This window comes from Python bivittatus, unplaced genomic scaffold (assembly GCF_059951505.1).
Source record: "Python bivittatus isolate LINGU-HERP-01145 unplaced genomic scaffold, Pbiv_v1 ctg000200_np1212, whole genome shotgun sequence".
NCBI classification, from domain to species: domain Eukaryota; kingdom Metazoa; phylum Chordata; class Lepidosauria; order Squamata; family Pythonidae; genus Python; species Python bivittatus.
In genome coordinates this window covers 7,679,260-7,697,566 of record NW_028277040.1, presented here as the reverse complement: position 1 = coordinate 7,697,566, position 18,307 = coordinate 7,679,260, and the positions used below count along the sequence as shown (strand labels likewise).

Genomic DNA, 18,307 nt, shown 5'->3' with positions numbered 1-18,307 from the left:
AGCTCCGGCCGCAAAATTTTGCTTCGGTTCGCAAACTCCACCTCGGGTTACGAACAGGATCCGCGGTCATTTTCCCTCCCGTGACACGTGGTCCGCGGCCAGTTTCCGCCCCTGACACGTGGTCTGCAGCCATTTTCCCGCCTGACACGTGGTCCGCGGCCATTTTCCGCCCCTGACATGTGGTCCGCGGCCATTTTTCCGCCCGACACGTGGTCCGTGGCCATTTTCCACCCCTGACATGTGGTCGTAGGGAGGGGGACTCTCCCTCCAAGCAATAGCCGCCTCCCTGTCCTCCATGCCAGAACGGATTAACGGTAATTACATCGAACCTTATGGGAAAATTTGCTTCGGGTCGCAACCAATTTGGGTCGCGACCAGAGTCACAGAACGAATTAAGTTCATAAACCGAGGTTCCACTGTATATATACTCCACAATGTTGTTCACAGTGAATGTCTTGTGCAAAAAAAAAAAAAAAGCTACACAAAGCATATACGAGTTTTGGGCTGGGGGACATATTTGGAATTTTGGGAATATGTTGTAGGTGTGCTGAAAAAAATTGTCAGTTGAATATTTTTTGGGCACGGAGAGAAACAACCCCCACCCCCTCAGTCGCTCCCTGCGTGAGCCTTTCCATCCTACTCTTAGGAAGCAGGGACTTCAATCTTGTAGTGGCTGTGAAGTTCCCTAAACGATGGCCGAGCTACACTCTCAGACAATTTCTTATTGCAAAGGTAGCAATAAACAACAATCCTACCTTTCTATATAGTCCTACACTGAGAGCTTCAATGCCTTCTCTACTTTTTCCCACATGATGGTTGCAGGATTAATATCGCTACCCCAGTAAAATGAGTGGGCAACTTTTTTTCAGCCTGGGGCTGCCACCCTATTCATTCCCTGCCTGGAGGCCACATTTACTGTGATGTAATCAGAGGGGGCAGGTTGAAATTTGGGGGCCTATTTTTTAACTCTACCCAAATAATCTGATAGGAAAAAAATCAGCATCATGCTGATTGTATATTTTCTGTTTTTTTATTTCAAGCACCACTACAATCAGTTAAAAATTAAAAGTAGATAAAGTTCTATGTAAGCAAGTTTTTTGGAATACTGAACATACTGTGGTTTGCTTGGAAAGAGATGATTGTTATACCTATATTTGTTTCACTGAGAATTTAGGTGCTACAACCTTACCTGAGATTCTCACAGGAATTTCAGAAACAGAAAATGATTCCTTTGAAGTCTTAGAAGGCAACTTCTTCAAGAAGAAAGGAATAGTTACTCACTTTCATGTTTGTAATAACAATAAAAATACTGCACAAATGTATACAAGAAGAAGATCAGTACACAAAGTCAAAGATCTGAAAGGAGAATAATATCTAATGAAGATTTTCTTTTCACAGATCCAACTTGCAAAGTGATTTGTTTACGTAACACTACAGTTGGCACATACAAGGATGAGTACTTTCACTTCCTGCAAAGGGAAGGCTGCGTTTTCCCAGATGCTGCATTAAACATACTGAGGATTCCTCGGGATGAGGTCTGGCCTCAGTGGGCCCCCTCTGGAGAGCTGCTGCCCTGGCACTACATTTGCTGCAGCAAGACTGTAACCAGTGAAACTCTCCAGAGCCAGCCCAGGCCGTGCTCTGAGGGTCTTCCCCCGCAATAAGAGAAAGCAGGTGCCAGTAACAAAAAGACACAGCCCACAGCAAGCAGCACGTGGGGTAGTGGTGATGGGGGTGGTGTAGGACTTGCCACATGAAGCTTGATTTTCCTAGCCTGCGCATCTAGCATAGAAAGAAGCCCAGTGGGCTGGCAGCAGAGGGACGGATTGCTCCATTCCTCCACTGCCTGTCCACAGCATTTATGGCAGGAGGTCTTGTTGCCTGCATGTCCCATATGGGAACCAAAGGTGCAGGTGGGTGGGGAAGCATGATCCAGCTGTCCCTTCTTCAGTAGCCTCTGCTCCAATTTCCCCAGCAGCTATACATCTAGCTTTGAAGCTGAACAAGCTGACAGTGGAGGGAGGGAGGGTTGCTTTTACCAGTCTTGGCTGATACACTGAAAATGGAGCAAGTATGGTTTTCAGCTCATCCATTTGGTAAACCAGAGCTGGCTAACAGAAAAGGCCAAACTTCTTGATTCTGATGAAAGAGAAGGAGATAAAATGTCCTCCTATATACTTTTCCTCCCCCGCTCTTTAAAAATGTGATGGGCTACCAGCAGAAAAGCCACTTTGCTTCTCTTCTAGGCAGCAAGCTCACTTGTCTGGATGAAATTCCTAGCTGCCAATGGTGATCAGAAACTGGTTTAAAGCAATGCTGGTGCAGCTATTTTAAAAATGAACCTGCTCTTGTTTTTTAGTTCATTGCTAATTCCTTACGGAAGGACACTTTGCAGGTTCCCAGGGAGGTGACTGGGAACCAGTTTAAGTCCCTGGTACAGACATGTTCCGCAAATAATACATGAATTTCAAAACAGCAAGGGCAGAAATGCAAAACTTCTATGCACAGAAGTGGGTGAAGAAGAGAGAGCGTAACGCATAATTACATGCTAGCAGCAGCTACCTCTTTTGGTTCCGGTAGATAGTCTAAGGCAGGTGCTTCTATTACAGATTTTTCTTCACGTACTATTTTGCTTCTAGGACCAGGAAAAGGAGAGGGTTCAGAGTCGCCGGTCTCTGAAAACTCTGCTGTGATTTCTCCAGAACTAGATAGAGAAGTTTCAGACACGTGAGAAATTTTTTCTCTTGTAATCTTCTGTTCCAATTTCTCTTTGTCAGATGAAGATTCTGGTGACTGGGGCCCGCTAGATATGACAGTCAGTGCTGGGAGTTCAATTTGTTCAACAGAGGCAAGGATTTCACCTTTCGCTGGTTCTTCTGAGTCACTTTCAACGCGGGATGGTACCGGTGCAGGAATTTGTAAATACATATTAGATAAGTCAGGTGGAATACCTGAAAATTTCTGCAATAAATAATTTCTGTAATAAATCATCATGATAATCATCAGTGTTTAAATCTGGAAGAACTGCAATTTCTTTAATGAAATATATACATTGCTTGGCAAATGAATAGCCTTGCATGCATATTCTTTCATTTTATGACCAACCCGGTAATTTTATCTTTAGGAAGACAAAGCCCTGAAAATGCTCACAGTAACTCAGAGCTCATCTACCTATCAAATACATTTACATGGTAAAATTCTTTAGGAGATTTTACGTTCACCTCCTTGCATGCAGAAAAGCATAACACCAGGGAGTGGGATACAGTAGAAACTTCCTCTTGAACTTAATTTTCTAAATGCAAAAATAAATTAACATTGAGGAAATTAATAGTGAAATCTCCTATTTCCCTTTGAGGTGGGAAGCTTTTTGGGAATTTATCTCTGCTGTTGCATAGGCTTGTTTCGCGTCAAATGAGGCCCAAGTTATAAAATATTGCACATTTGTGCAATCGGTGTCTTTAAAAAAAGCCACCACTAGGGCAACAATAAAAACTTCCGTTGATTCCAATGGAGAGAGATTGTAGTTTAATTTCTGTTTTAGAGGGGTCAGAAGAGTTAACCTGCTTCGCTACTCACTAAAAGCTTGTCTACACTGCTGGGTTAATGTGCTTTCTTTCCATGGGAGAAAAATATATCAATAGAAAGCCCACTTTCCTCCCAGCCTATCTTTTACCAGGTCTCAGCAGTGAGGCTGATTCTGCAGTTGAGCTGCCTCAACCTTATAGAAAGTAATGTGGGTGACTTTAAGGGCAGCAACTGTTTTTTCTTTTCCAAACCTGGGTTGGAAAAATGTAGTTTCGTGTGTGTGGTGGTTTCCCTTATTAGCCAACTCTGAACTGGGAGGCTCTGATTATTATTATGGTTGGTCACACAGTTAGCCAGATATTTAGACTGGATTTGGCATTTTTATCCACCTATTGAGTCCTTCCCAAGGACCTGGGATAGGCAGATGTTGTTGTCTGATGATGTTAAAGATATCATTGTAGGATATAAGCTGTTTCAAGTAAAGCTGCCTATTATTATCATCATCATCATCACTGCTGCTGCTGCTGCTGCAGTCTCTGGGGGTCTCATTTTACCATGATTTAGCTACGAACCTCTTACCTGAATATCAGATATTTGTTTTTCTTCCTTCACTGCTGCTTCTACAGAGACAGGGGGAAAAAAGGATGTTATATGTTGATACATGGAAAAACAAGACACAAAACTCACAACACTATATAATTTTATTTCTGATTTTGCTGGTACATAAGTTTAAATCACCATTCCTGCTGACTGCATTGTGGAATTTTTACAGAAAAACTCATTTGATAATTTGCACTGCGATTGTGAATCAGTACATTGAAGATTGGAGGCGTACTCTTTAAAATATTAAACATTCCATGGTATCATCTTAAAAGATAAAAACAGTAAATAAATGAATTTGTAATGAACTTTATAGTATTCTAGACACTCCATTTTAACATTTGAGTGGAATAACAGGCATAGCACTTTTACAGGCAATGAAGTAAAATGCAGCTCCAAAAACTCAATCGAGTGGCAGGAATGTGGCATCCACTGGTACACCTATCCGATGCATCCTAAAATGGCACTTGCAGACCCCAGCATTAAATTTAAAAAAATGACTAGAGATGTTGTAATCTTGTGAATTCATAAAAAATGTTCAAAATGCCTGGAATCTGAAAACTGTATCCATCACTTGTGAAACTGTAGTCTGATTTTACAATAGGGACACTTGCAGAAAGGGCCCTTTAAATCCTATGGCCAAGGCTGGAAGGCAAAGAGGGAAAGGGCAAAGAGGGAGGGAGGGAGGGAGGAAGGAAGGAAGGAAGGAAGGAAGGAAGGAAGGAAGGACCTTCTCCACAACTTGCCAGGTAGGAAAGAGAAAAGAATAAAGCAAAAGAATGAAAATAGAGAAATGAGTTAAAATAAGATGCACTATGCAGAAACAAACAGGGAATTCAGCATGTTGCACGTGGTCATGGGTGTGATGCATGGAGAATGTATCCCGCCAACCATCCTTTAGGTTCTCAAGGGGTCTACATGGGGCTGTACCCAGGGGCACAGCCCACCTGTGTGAACAGAGACCCCAATGAAGAACTAAATATATCCTCTATAGCAATGTCAGAGCTGCCAGTTGAAAAGCCTGTTTTTGTTAAAGGATTACTATGTTTTTATAGAGACCTGTGCCTAATTTATCTATTTTCAAAGACTGGAATTACGTATCACACACATATTAGAACAAAACCCCATAGTTCTAAGGGCAAAGCAACATTGGATGGAGGCACTTTGGAGCAATTCCTCTGTGTTTCTGAAAAGGTTGTTTGTCTTGGCTTCTTCAGCTTTCCTTCTAGGAAATAGGAATATTATTGCATTACGTCCAGTGAAATACTGGGTTTGGCACTTGAGGATAAGACACAATCGCTGTGTTGTACTTAGATTGCTAACAAGGAATGTGTTATGTTAGGCCTGCATGACAAACACTTTGCAATGGTGCCTAAGACAATTGTTCCAACTTCAGTGTATGTCCGTGGATCCAAAAAGTTTGGTATAATGTCCTTTCTTTTCATAAATTCTTTAAAACAAGCACCACCTTTCTTAAAATTAGCTAATCTCCTGTCAATTAACTGTACAGTTTAAATTGCAAACTTCCGAACTGACCAATCTTAGAAACAAAACAGACTGCCATTTAACATAGACCAATTTTTCTTCTTGTTTTCATTCAAGTTAATATTTGACTTTACAGGTAGTCCTCGACTTAAGACCATTCGTTCAGCAACTGTTCAAAGCTACAACGGTGCCGAATGAAGGGACTTATGACCTGTGCCCAAAGTTACAGCTGTTGCAGCGCCCCCACAGTTATGTGATCAAAATTCAGGCATTGGCAGCCCACTCTTACTTACATTGGAGGGGCTCTTCAAGCTCTCCCACACCCTTATCTCTCTCATTTATGCCCTTTTGCCCCCATGCTGCCCTGTGCTCTGCCACCCCAGCTGATCTTTGCTGTCTTCTTCTGTCCGCTGCTGACGAGGTCTGCCTGCCCTGGCTGTTGGGTCAGGCTGGGGGTGGGTTTCATGCTGTGAAAAAATTAAAAAAGCCAGAAGCAGATTCTTTGCACAGAGCTCCTGGGTGGAGCTGGGCTTCACATTCCAAAAAGAATCAAAAAGCACCCAAAGCAGCAAAGGTAAAGGGGCTTTTTGGCATGCTGCGGCTTAGGGGCTGCTTTTGGCTTTTTTTTTCCGCAGCACAATGCCCAGTCCCAGCCTGACTGAGCAGTCAGGCTGGGCACGCCTTGTCAGCAGTGGGAGCAAGAAGACAGCGAAGGTCAGCTGGGGCAGTGAAGCGTAGGGGGGCAAGGGTCTCGGAGTGCAGGGTGATGAGAGCGACTGTGGCTGGGACTGGGCTGGGGCAGCTGCAGCTTCCTGGGGTGTGGCAAGCAGCCCCACAGCCGCGCAGTTCTGGGGCTGCTTGCCACCCCGCAAGGCAGGGTGCAGAGCAGCCAGAAGGGCAGAGATGGGGGGGGAGATAGGTGGGGGGAGTTGGAAGCAGTCCCTTATCTTACTGAGGCTCAGGGTTGAGAGGGACCAAGCTCAGAATGGTTTGGATTGGGGTGGATATTCGCTTAACGACCCATGATTCTCAGTTAATGATGGCAACACGGAGTGCCGGGATTGTGGTTGCTAAGCGATGCACAAGTGACATCTCACTTTATGACTGTATTGTTTAGCGATGGAAATTCCAGTCCCAATTGTGCTTGTAAGTCAAGGACTACCTGTAGTACTGCAAAGGCTAGTGTATGCTGCTATACTATAAATGTGGATTCTAACTTCTACTCAAGAAATTAATAAAAAAATAAAATTATTCACTAAACCTGAAGAAGCATAAAATGTAGATTCTTGAGAAACAGGGATATGAATCTTCTCAACAAGTTCTCTGAAGCGAGACATCTTGGGAGGAAAAAGCAGTTAAAAATTAATTTTGATGTATAATATTTGCAAGAATATATAATCACTTCTGTTACTGATAATTTGTATTGGAACTGCATAATGGTTAGATAAAATATCATCTCATACTATTTCATGTCTGATAGCTAGGAAAATATAACTCAGAAGGACGGAAAGCGTTGCTACATGTATGCAGAAGGAGGGTGGAGACTTACTAATTTCTCAATCTTTACTTTTACTTCCACAAATATAAAGTTGATTAAATTCATTTTAATTATATTTAAATAATTCATAATTATATTCTGCTAGCTAGCAATTTGTGTACTAGCCAATGGATTTTATGTTACACAATTGAAGCAAAAGAGAAAAAAGAAAATGATTTGTTATACAACAGGCATAGTGCAGTTGTCACATTACCAATCCCTGGACTGGTAAGTGACAAGTCTAAAAATCATAGGCAGTTATGCAGCTGGAAAACAATGACAAATATAAAGAAGGTCTTTCTTAGTGGTGGTGATCATACCTTCTATGATAGTGCTTTGCAATTTAGAAACATATTTGTTTAAACCGACTTTTCTGAATAGATAATCAGCACGTATATTCCATTTTCAAATAATCTCAAGCTTGGTTTATTTCCTTATATCCAACTTTATAAATTTATTTGCACATTTGTAAATCTTTGTTCAAGATCATTGTGTTGGTCATTTGTACTTTATGGGGTGCCAAATGTCCTAGGAAAGCAGTATAGTCCTTGTTTAACGTCCACTCGTTCAGTGACTGTTCGAAGATCCCATTGTCATGTGATCGCGATTTGGGCACTCAGCAACTGGCTCACAATGACATGACAGCATCCCACAGTCATGTGATCACCATGTACAACCTACACCGCCAGCTTCCGACAAGCAAAGTCAATGGAGAAGCCGGCAGGAGGTCGCAAATGGTGATCGTGTGACCGCAGGATGCTGAAATCGTATGGGATTTGCCTAACAATGGCAACTGGGACTGTTGCCCTTAAGTCGATATGGTCACATGACATCGCGTCTTATGACTGCATTGCTTAGCAACAGAGTTCCCGGTCCCAATTACCGTCAGTGAGGACTACCTGTATATTTAATAGTTAAATAATCTATAAAAATAATCTCTCTAATACTGAAAAAAGATCAACCATCTCTATATAGCTTTAGCCTGTAGAACACATTACAATACTGTAAACAAATCATGGCTGGGTTGAATGGGACAGGGATCATAGAGTGACTGCCAGATGAAAGCTTACTGGATACAATAAAGTGACAGCCACCTGATTTTTAACACTTCATTCTCTGCATTTAACCCATGTTTTATGAGGATGGATTCATAGCTAGGAGTACTAACTCTTGACTGCCACCCTATTTTTGATTTCTACTATTATAATCTGTTACATCTCCGCTGAGGAATTTTCATTGAAAGACAAGCCCAGGTGTCTAGACTCTAATATCCTGAAACAAAAACTAAGTCCAAGAAGCCTTGAATATGAGATTGGGAATCCTGGACCTTGGGAAGACGCTGAGCGGGATCTTCATGAGGCCAAGGGTCCTAGTCTGATTCAGGACAAGGACAAGGCTAAAGCACCACCCACCCCAAGGTGATTAAGGCTCAATATCAACATGTGCAAGATATAAACAGATTCCCTTGCCAGTTAGTAGCTTACTCAGAAGTAGATTCTACTTAATGCAAGGACTTCTGAATGTCCTGCATTATTTTCAGCTTCTATCTGACTGGATCTAGGAGCTCTAACTTAAAAACCCTCAATTTCCAACAGATTCTGACCACTGTAGGGGCTAGACCATTGGGTACTACTCCTTGAATTTAAGTATGTTTAATCCTCTATGGCCATCCCTAGAAACAAAATTCTTTTTTTCTTCATCTTAGGGCCAGCATTGCTCCTGTGTTTCTAAGCATATTCTTTGGGAAACTGCCAACCATGCAACATTCCTACATCACATTTCGCAGTACAGCCCAGGGGGAAGACTGAAATGCATCTAGGAATCACATACAATGAGGACAACCTGGGGGAAATGTGTGATGGCATCGAAGGACACTGGGGATGATTTGAAAAACAAATGGATAATGGTGCATGACAAATACAGAAGGAAAGTTAAAGTGTAGCGAACTTTAGCAGGAGAAACAGAAATAGAAATAGGGAATAAGTAGGAGAGGGAGGGCTTTTCAGATGGGAAAAAACATCTCAGGAAACAGAAAAGAAAATAATGACAGGCAAACAGATTCCTGGGAAAGGCTAAATGATCGAAGACAAAGGAGAAAGACCAACACTTAGAATATGCAAAACTCTAATGAGAACAAGGAGTTGTAGTATGTTCATGTACAAATGTCTCCTGGGGATTTCAGGACACTGGGACCACTTTTGGTAGTACTTGCAAGCAATTAAAAATCTTTGTGTGGAAGCCTAAAATAATACAGTGTAAGGGTTTTCTTCCCCCTGAATATTTGTAACACAAACTTATTTTTTTTGTTTCTTGTCCATCGTTCTTATTTTTAATTACATTTTAAAGGGGAATTTGGTTTACACAGCTACAATGATTTTATTCCACAGGGTATTTGAAAGAGAAAGAGTAAAAAAGTCTTGGATTCTGAGAAGACAAACAATGGAAGGAAAAGGGGTAACTGATCCTGCCTGTTTAGTTTTTGGCTGCCTGTTTTTGCTTTTTATAAATAACAGAGAAGAAAGAAGAATTACAGGTAATTCACAAGTACTTCGGCCTCTAATTAATTGCACACTATTCGCCTGATTTGTAATATAAAATTACCTTTGGTTGAGGTTTTGATTTTGGTCCTCTTTTTAGAATCAGCTGGTCCAAATACTCAGCCTTTTCACGCCATGTTCTTAAGGTCCGATATTCTTTTTTCATTTTCTCCAGTCTAAGGAGCAACATACATGCATATATATATAGACACAGGATTGAAATATTCAGATGTCCAAATTTTTTGCTATCAGATAGCAAAGCAGAGAAGGACAAGATTGCATTCTGATTCAGTCGAGGATAATATTAACTGCAATATCAGGAATCAATCCCAAATCCCATCAGTCCAATCTGAAATCAATATTAGCTAAATCAGTTCTTTTGAAGTGAGGAGAATTAATAACCGCCCAAGTGCACCACATTGGGAATCTTCAAGTTAGAGCTTAACACCTCTAGTTGGCATTGGATATGTGTGCATTTTTAAAAAATCTAGTTCCTCTATACTTTTTCTGTTCATTTACTGATTTGCTTAAATTATATTTAACATTTAATTTTATAAGCGGTCCTTGTGGCATTTATATGCTGAACAATCAGATAAAAATACCTAAAAACCCCATATATGTATAGAGATATAACTTAATTGTGAGAATTCTACTGGTATTATACTGAGGCAGCAATCTCTAAGGCTTGAGAAGGGGCCTAACTCTTCAGTTATACTAGGTTATGTGTGTTAATACTGGGTGCCTTTTGGAAGCCAGTCTACATCTGCAGGTCCTCTCCTGCTTCCTAGAATTGGATCATGAGTTGATTGCAGTGAAAGAAGGAATTTTGTTGTACATTAGGACAATACCTATCTAGTCTAAAATGAAGTAGATAGGACAGTTCATAGCACATTTTAATTTGCATGTGATTGGCATAAGGTTGTCTTTTTTCTTTTTTGTATATAAATGAGATCAAGAAACATCAAATAGCTATGGTTGCTAGAATATCCTTGTGATGCCTAAAGAGAAGTTCAGACCAGAGACTTGAGAATGAATGGTGTTGAAAATAATACAGTCTAACATTACTTGGCATACTTTAATATTAGAGAACAAGTTAAAACTTTGGAAAGATTCTGTATTCCCATATTGTGCTAGGTTTGCTGAGGGCTGATTTTTTTTTTTTTTAACCAAATAATACTTGGAATTCAAACTTACCAAGCAGGATCTACCCCGGAGTCCCTTCTGCAGGCACTTCATCATCTGCACCTAACCATGGTACCAGATGTCCTGGCAACAGCTGTTTCCTTGCCATATTCCCGTGTCATTACTTTTATCTCATTGCCAGCTCATAAAAGATAGGCTTACGTCATCCTAAGCTATACCAGTATTGAAGTAGCATTTTCTCCCTGACTGCAACTCTAAGGGCAGCCTCAAAGTGTTAGGCTTTGCCACCCATTAATTACCCTGGAGAGAAGGTGGGCAATTGCAGTGTCTTGATACAGAAGCAGGCTAGGGAGCAACAATGGGACAGGAAGCCTCGTGCCAGTAGAGTTTTCTGCTGATTCAAGGATGGATGGAGAGAAAAATGTCAGACAGATGGGATGTCTTTTATTTTGAGAAGAAAAAGATGGATACCTTGATTAGATTTTGACATATAAAGATTTTCAAAGCACAAGGCTAGTTCCACAGAAAAAAAGTAGGACACTTGCAGATTCAATCTATTTCCTCAGTCAATTGGACTTTTTTTTTTTTATAAAAGTAGAAAAGTGGACTATATCCAGTGCATGATGGAATTTAGAGAGCAGAAAGAGGAGCTAACAAATAGAAATGTTTTTTCATCTGTTTCCTTACCTTGCTCGGGGTGGCTCTTTCAAAGCTCTCTGAAGGGTTTTGTAGTGCTCTGAACTTTCTCTAGGAGTCTCCAACTCAGGGCTCCCGCCTGTGACCTTTAGATCCGGTGATAAGAAAGCAGGGTAATCCATGTGCCGCGGTTTGATGACATTGCTGCAAGATAAACAAACAAAAACAGTGCCTTCAAAGTTTGCTACTAGTAGAAGTAATCACAAAAGAGCCCCTTCCTTTCCCTTCTCTATCGATATCTTTTTTTTTTCCTCAAGGAAAAGTACTTTATATACCTTCAATGAAGAGATATTTTCAGAAATAAATAATAAGGTTCAAAATGAAATTAATTTAAGCACAAGGATTCACTGATACATAAAACACATCGTTTCACTTTTTAAAAAATCAACCAATGAACCAACATATGTGTTCCTGCTTTCTCAGCTAAAGTTAAATACTTTACAAAGATTACATTTAAATGTACAGAGAATTACATTTGTGTGTTCAGAGAAACTAGAGACATAAGTTATGGTGAGTTTTGCAGCTCTAAATATCTTGATATTCTAGCTATAGGCCAAAGTTTATAAGAGCTTGCCTAAAAACTCAGCAACGTTTAGACATTCCAGATGGGTGGTGTTATATTGTACGTCAGTCAGATCATAAAGGCCTCTCACATACAGTATTTGTAAAAACAAGGCCTTTACTCTCAAAAAAATGTGAAGTTTAGTCGTCCCAACACTGAAATTTGCCTTCCCTCTGCTCATTTCCAGATGAGTTTTCATTGGAAGTACGTGGAATTCTGTTGTGAAATTTGACATCTCAAACTAGCCATGTGATGCATTCTCCCTGCTTTTTACTTCTTTACAAAGTGAATCTGCCCAAGAACACAGACAGCATTTCCCCTTGAGCATCAATATGTCAATATGGAGGTTGGAGTTCACACCAGAATCCTAGCTCAGCCATCAGTAATCTGGTATCTTCTAGATATGTGAAACCCTAACCCTAACCTACTATTCCAGAATTCTCTAGCCATTGTGACCATAAAATCATAGTCTCATAATTTTGAACCTATCTAGCCTGACTAAGAAGTTTCCTAAAATAGTTTTGCATACACTCAGAACTGATACGTGGGACTGCACAGAAACCACAAAGAACCATTAATGAAAGAGAAGAGCGTAAGCTGGAAATACAAACAAGTAAATTCACCTTGAAGAACAGAAAACTTACTCTTTTGATTTAATCTAATTTAGGAGATCCAATGTCCATGCAGGCTACCATTAAATTGGATATTTAAGAAATAAATCAGACGTTCATGTAGATATGTCCAAACAGAATTCAAGGGTATCCTCTATCCATAGTGCATTCTTTGAACAGTAACAACTTATCTACATTTAAATAAATGTTTGTGGTCTTCTGTAACTGGCTGGATATTTACAACTTATTTACATGGAATCAGAGCTGGACTGGTATTTTTGTAGGATAGGTAATAACTAATAGTTGAAGCACTTGATTTGTTAAATATGAGAGGCCATATGAGAATAGTGCCTCATGTGAATGCTACATTCTAAAATCATTATTTTCTGGGAAGATATAATTACATATATTAATCTGATTCTGAGACAAGTTTTAATATCTTGAGACGCCCACATTCTTTTGAATTATAAAGCCACTACATGGAAATTGAAGTCTGGACAGTAGAAATGGATTCTTTGCACCTGTCTTATCACTAAGAAGTCTGTTCTTCAATCAATGGCATTTGCAGGGTACAAGGAGGGTCAAACTGACAAAAGCAGCCTCATGGCCTCATAACTCAAGCTCTGGCCTTTTTCTACATTCATCCACCTAAAATGGGCAGAGCTTGGAGTGCAATGCTGATTTCATCATTCTGACGAATGCAGCAAGATCACACAAATTCTGCTGTCTTAAATATTGGAAAGATAAATTTATGGCCCCAGTTACTCAACAGACTGAAGATTTGATGTTATTTGCAGCTTGCTTACAGACATAGATATATATGAACAATTATAATGAAATATTGTCCTCCTTTCTTGAATTTTGTGTAAAATTCTTTGCACTTATATACACATGAGATGCCTTACATGGATGTACCTATATGTGTGTGGGTTATCTGTCTCTTTCTTTTCTTTTTTCTTTCTTTCATTTAATTAAATCAATAACAGCAAAAGACAGAGAGAGAGATGGCAAACATCCATATTAAACAGAAAATACAGTTCTGAATTTCCATCATGCATTGCTGACTATTTAATAACTTAAATAAAAACAGATTTTAGGGAAGAATTTATACTGCCAAAAATTAGGTCTATATTTCTCAAATTTGGGGAAATGTTTGTTTACGTGTGTCCTAACATATAACTGAAGTTTATATTAGACAATTTTTGATGCATATCACTAGTTATGCATCTACAAAAACATTACAATTTCCCCCAAAGTATGGATTTATATATCTACAGTCCAATTGGGAGAAAAGCCTTTTTGTAAAGTAGGTAAACAAGTTTTGTAGTATCTTAGTAAAAGCAAGAACCTAGGTGCTTAAATCATGGGTTCTCAAACTATGAGTTGACATCTCCTAGGAGACTGTGAGCAACTGGGGATGAGGGGCTTACAAAAAATTTAATAGTTTTGAATGAAATTAAAATGGACAAAATTCTAACCTGCGGAATATAACCTACTGATCATAGGTTATATTCTATGTGAATATAATATATTCTATGTGATCTGATAATAGTGAAAAACTATTATCAGATCATGGTGATGCACTAACACTAAGAGCTGGTTTCACCTTCCCTCAGAAATATTCATGGATCTCCAGCATCTCTGCTGACATGGTGTGTAGCAGCCTAACTGAGGACTTTACTATTGAAAAGGAGCAATTCATTGTGATGTCTCTTTTGGCAGTTCTTTAAAAATAGTATTACCAACAATGCTTCTCCCTGAATTTTGAATCACTGGGTAAAGTGAGTACAAAGAATTTAGTAAGAAGGCCATGAGCATACTGACTGTTTGCAAAATTTCTTTGTAAGGGTCAGGGCAAATATTGATTCAAAATAAAGGTGGAATGTAAAATGAGAATGGCTGTCTCAAAATATAACTCAGCTTTTAGGAATTTTGTCAAAGTAAGCAAACTCATCCTTCCTAACTGACAATATGGTTTGAAAGTCGATTGTGTGTTGTAACGTTCTATCATTGTTTTAACTGAAATACAGATTACAATGTAATTATAAAGATAAGCGGAATATGTATTTCTTTTGCCCAATTTACCCCAATTAAATCAGTTTTATTCATTTATTCTTCATTTATCATTTCATCATTCATTTACCATTTAGGAGGGTTACTGAATGCAAAGTTTGAGAAGCCCTGACCTAAATAATTTTGAGAGAAGATAGTGGCAAAACCTGTTTTAATACCAATTTCTGGTAATTTTTAATTTTTTAAAAGGAGTTTGAATTCTACAAGACCCAGAGTGCGTTAACACCAGGCTATCTAATACTGGAGTGAGGTTCAAAAATTATTCTCTTCCAAGTCTTCATATATATATTTTTCCAATGATAGGAAAAAGCAGAGAACATATTAGCATTCCATCATCTGGAATAGATTTTTATTTCCTAGGCAAGAGGCAGTGACGGATGAGAGTTAATTCATGTTTTCAGATGAATGTTTTCATCTTAATCTCTACAGTTCTAATTCTTTTAAATATGATTTAATTCTAAAATCACATGACAAACTGTATGTCTGTTATTAATTAAGTTAATAAGAACAAATCTAATGTCCATTGTCAAGAATAAGTGCCTTGCATGATCTTTTCTATCTTCTGGTGGTGGAACCCGTAGAAACATGGAATATGCCACAGCCTGGGCAGGATCTGATCCTGGCAATTTCAGCTGCAAAAAACCCACCATATAATAAAATAAATAACAATATAATTTTTGTTCATTAATATACATTTTCTAAAATAAAGAGCATAAAGAATAATAGCATATACAGTATAGCCTGAAATTTTAGAGATTATGTGCCACATTCTTGTTAGTTCCTTTTACCCACAGCATTCATGGGAGAGCAAACTGACCATTGATATGGCAATTGTTTTGTATTAGTTTTTCTTACTCCAAAGACTATTTGTAATTCTATTTCTATTTCCAGTCTAGAGCTGTTTAGGTATGATCTGGCTACTTCTACTAAAACACTTTCCAGACCTACAATATTCTCTGCCCAGGTGGAAGATATGAATTGTAGCCCAAGACAACTATTTGACTTAAAAACCTATACACAGAACCATCATGGACTATGCATTTGGAGATCCCCATATGTCTTGATTGGAACAATCCATTATAAAATTTTTTCACTGTAGTTCAGGGCTTGATTTTTGGCTTTGTTAAGTGACTTCATGATATTTTCACTTTTCTCTTCCCTGACCTATCAGTGTGCCAGATCCTTCTTGTCCTTTATCATACGTATTTGCACCTGTTTTTAGTCTTTCTTGCACCTGACAGGTAAATAATTACCGTTGATACCTGTGGTTTTCAGATGTCCCCTCTCTGAATATTGTTGGGGGAGAGGGAGAAAGGAAAGGGAGAATTTTGTTCTTTTCTGCTTTTCCTGCAAAATCGTTTTAGATTTTGCAAAGTTCTGGGAGGAAATTGTGATATTATTCAAGAGGAGGTGAAACCAGATTCACATCTTGGAAAAGGTTCATTTTCTCTGGTCTGGATCTTGTGGCTGACGGATTTGTCTCAGTGCAAGTTGCCTTTATTTCTTCTGTCTCTGCCTATCATAGCAGGGGAAACTAAGTACTATGCTGCAGAGAGCTGAGGACCAAGTTTTATAGCTTTAATCAACTGTAATCTGTACCGTTCGTTTAGTCTGTATGCCTTATCTTTGCCCAAAGGCCACAGCTGAAGGCTAGTTAGTAGGAAAAACTGCTTTAATTATTTCCTGCTTTGAGTTGAGGAAGGCTCTTCTATTATATAGGAGATCTGAATGGGAAATAGAAGGATGATAGTGTGTGACACAGATTTAGCATAAAGTTAAAGCTCTGCCACAAACTACATATTCCATAATTCATCTGTGCCATTCATCTTCCTTTAACAATTTATTACATGGTAAGTGTGAATCATCTCCCCCTTCAACATCTGATTCAAATTCAAATAATCTACTTTAACAAGGAGATAGCAACCTGATGTGAATATCCATATCCAAGACATCCATAGCAGAACATAAATTGCACCTCTACTGTGCAGAAAATCTGAAAAGTATAAACATCCAATTTTTAGTTTACAGCGTATATTATATATTCCAACTGAAATCATTACAACTATGCAACATTTTTTCTGGTTTTCCCACAGATCTGTGTGTATGTATGTATGTATGTATGTATGTATGTATGTATAAGTCAATCTAAAAGAAGACTATCTGAACAACAAAACCTTTTGCATCCCACAGCTTGGCTCCAAAGAAAACATTTACATGAGAGAAGAAAACACACTCATGATGTTTCTTACCAAAGGCAGGACAAGGCTGGCCTACAACCTGACCCTAATGAAGTAACAATCCTTTGCACACAGCTATTAGCCAGAAAATACAAGTTCTTATTGGCTAGTATCTTTTTTTGCAAGTTCTTAAACTTGCTACCATGTAAACAAATCTGTTCTCAAGATGTTGCGGGGGATGGGGCGCGGCTGTTGGATATGTTTGCATGTGTGAGGGTTGCAGGCTGAATTCACCATCTTGTCTTTTTTATCTTTATTGTCTTTTTTTACTTTGTCTTGTTTTTTTTGTGAACAGTCCAGGTGATGCCTAAATGGAATAATTTGAATTGAACTGATGTCCCAATATCTGAATAAATCTGAACATGGTAAGAACAGGCGCCTGATGGATCCAGTGCAGTTTCAGAGGAAGCTTGGTGTTTTTCCTGAAGCTCTGGTACACGATTCGGCCAATGCCCTCATTGCAGCTTGCAGTCAGCAGTTGACGGGGGCACTGGACTGAACTGCGCCTATGCAGACTCTGTGCACGTGGATCATATAGAGCACTATGGTTTACCAAGCAGCTCCAAGAGATGAAACGACACAAGAGACACCTTGAGCACCGCTTGAATTTTTTACGTGGATTTATACACTATATTTCATAAACTATCCTCTGTTATGTCTACAACACAAATAGAGCTTACAAAACTTAGATATACTGTATGTGATGACAATCAAAAAGTATTGTTTACAGATAAATTCAATATTCTTTTAAAATTGTTTTTTCAAAAGTCTTACCATGTTTCTAATCCTCATAGGACATGTTTCAATGAAGGACTGCTTCTAAATATGGGGGCAGAAAAAAAAATTAAACAGCTTTTCTGTGTTTACATATTGTTTACTGCATAAAAGTAATTAAAAACTTTAACCCAACTATTTGATTAAGATTCTAAAGAAGGACAATAGGGTTAGAAAATGCATGTAATTACAACAGTAGCTGGATTCACCTGCCATATTAAATCAAAATCAAATCATGTTACAGTTTAGTGGGAAGTGTTAACCCATCTGGTATAAGTAAACAACAGATCTGATTTTGATCCTTAGCATTTTGTTGATTATGAATTAGTATTAGTTATAGAAAGGCTTTGGAGCTTCGAGGATGGAATGGATCCCTCCTGTAATGGAATATTGGCTTGGTTTAGCATTATTCCAGTGCTAAGGCTTTTTTGTTCTTCTGATTATTGAATCATTTAAAAAAATGTTATTACTGAATGAGTACATACGCTTCCAGAGTCAGCTGGCATTGGAGCAGCCTAGTAAAATAA

The 18,307-nt window shown here is 38.9% G+C and overlaps 1 protein-coding gene across 3 annotated transcripts in view; it reads right to left on the bottom strand.

Moving 5' to 3' along the window:
- The window catches only part of CATSPERT (catsper channel auxiliary subunit tau), a 41,005-nt gene that overhangs the window by 10,593 nt on the left and 12,105 nt on the right, over positions 1-18,307 (bottom strand). For all 3 annotated transcript variants that reach the window (XM_088135658.1, XM_088135656.1, XM_088135657.1), the window contains 9 exons: positions 17,781-17,825; positions 16,694-16,762; positions 15,310-15,401; positions 11,515-11,667; positions 9,749-9,860; positions 6,872-6,947; positions 4,105-4,145; positions 2,563-2,961; positions 1,190-1,253 (listed from right to left, as the gene is read on the bottom strand). In XM_088135658.1, the coding sequence (XP_087991784.1) occupies positions 1,190-1,253; positions 2,563-2,961; positions 4,105-4,145; positions 6,872-6,947; positions 9,749-9,860; positions 11,515-11,667; positions 15,310-15,401; positions 16,694-16,762; positions 17,781-17,825 (1,051 nt within the window). The remainder of the gene's footprint in view (positions 1-1,189; positions 1,254-2,562; positions 2,962-4,104; positions 4,146-6,871; positions 6,948-9,748; positions 9,861-11,514; positions 11,668-15,309; positions 15,402-16,693; positions 16,763-17,780; positions 17,826-18,307) is intronic.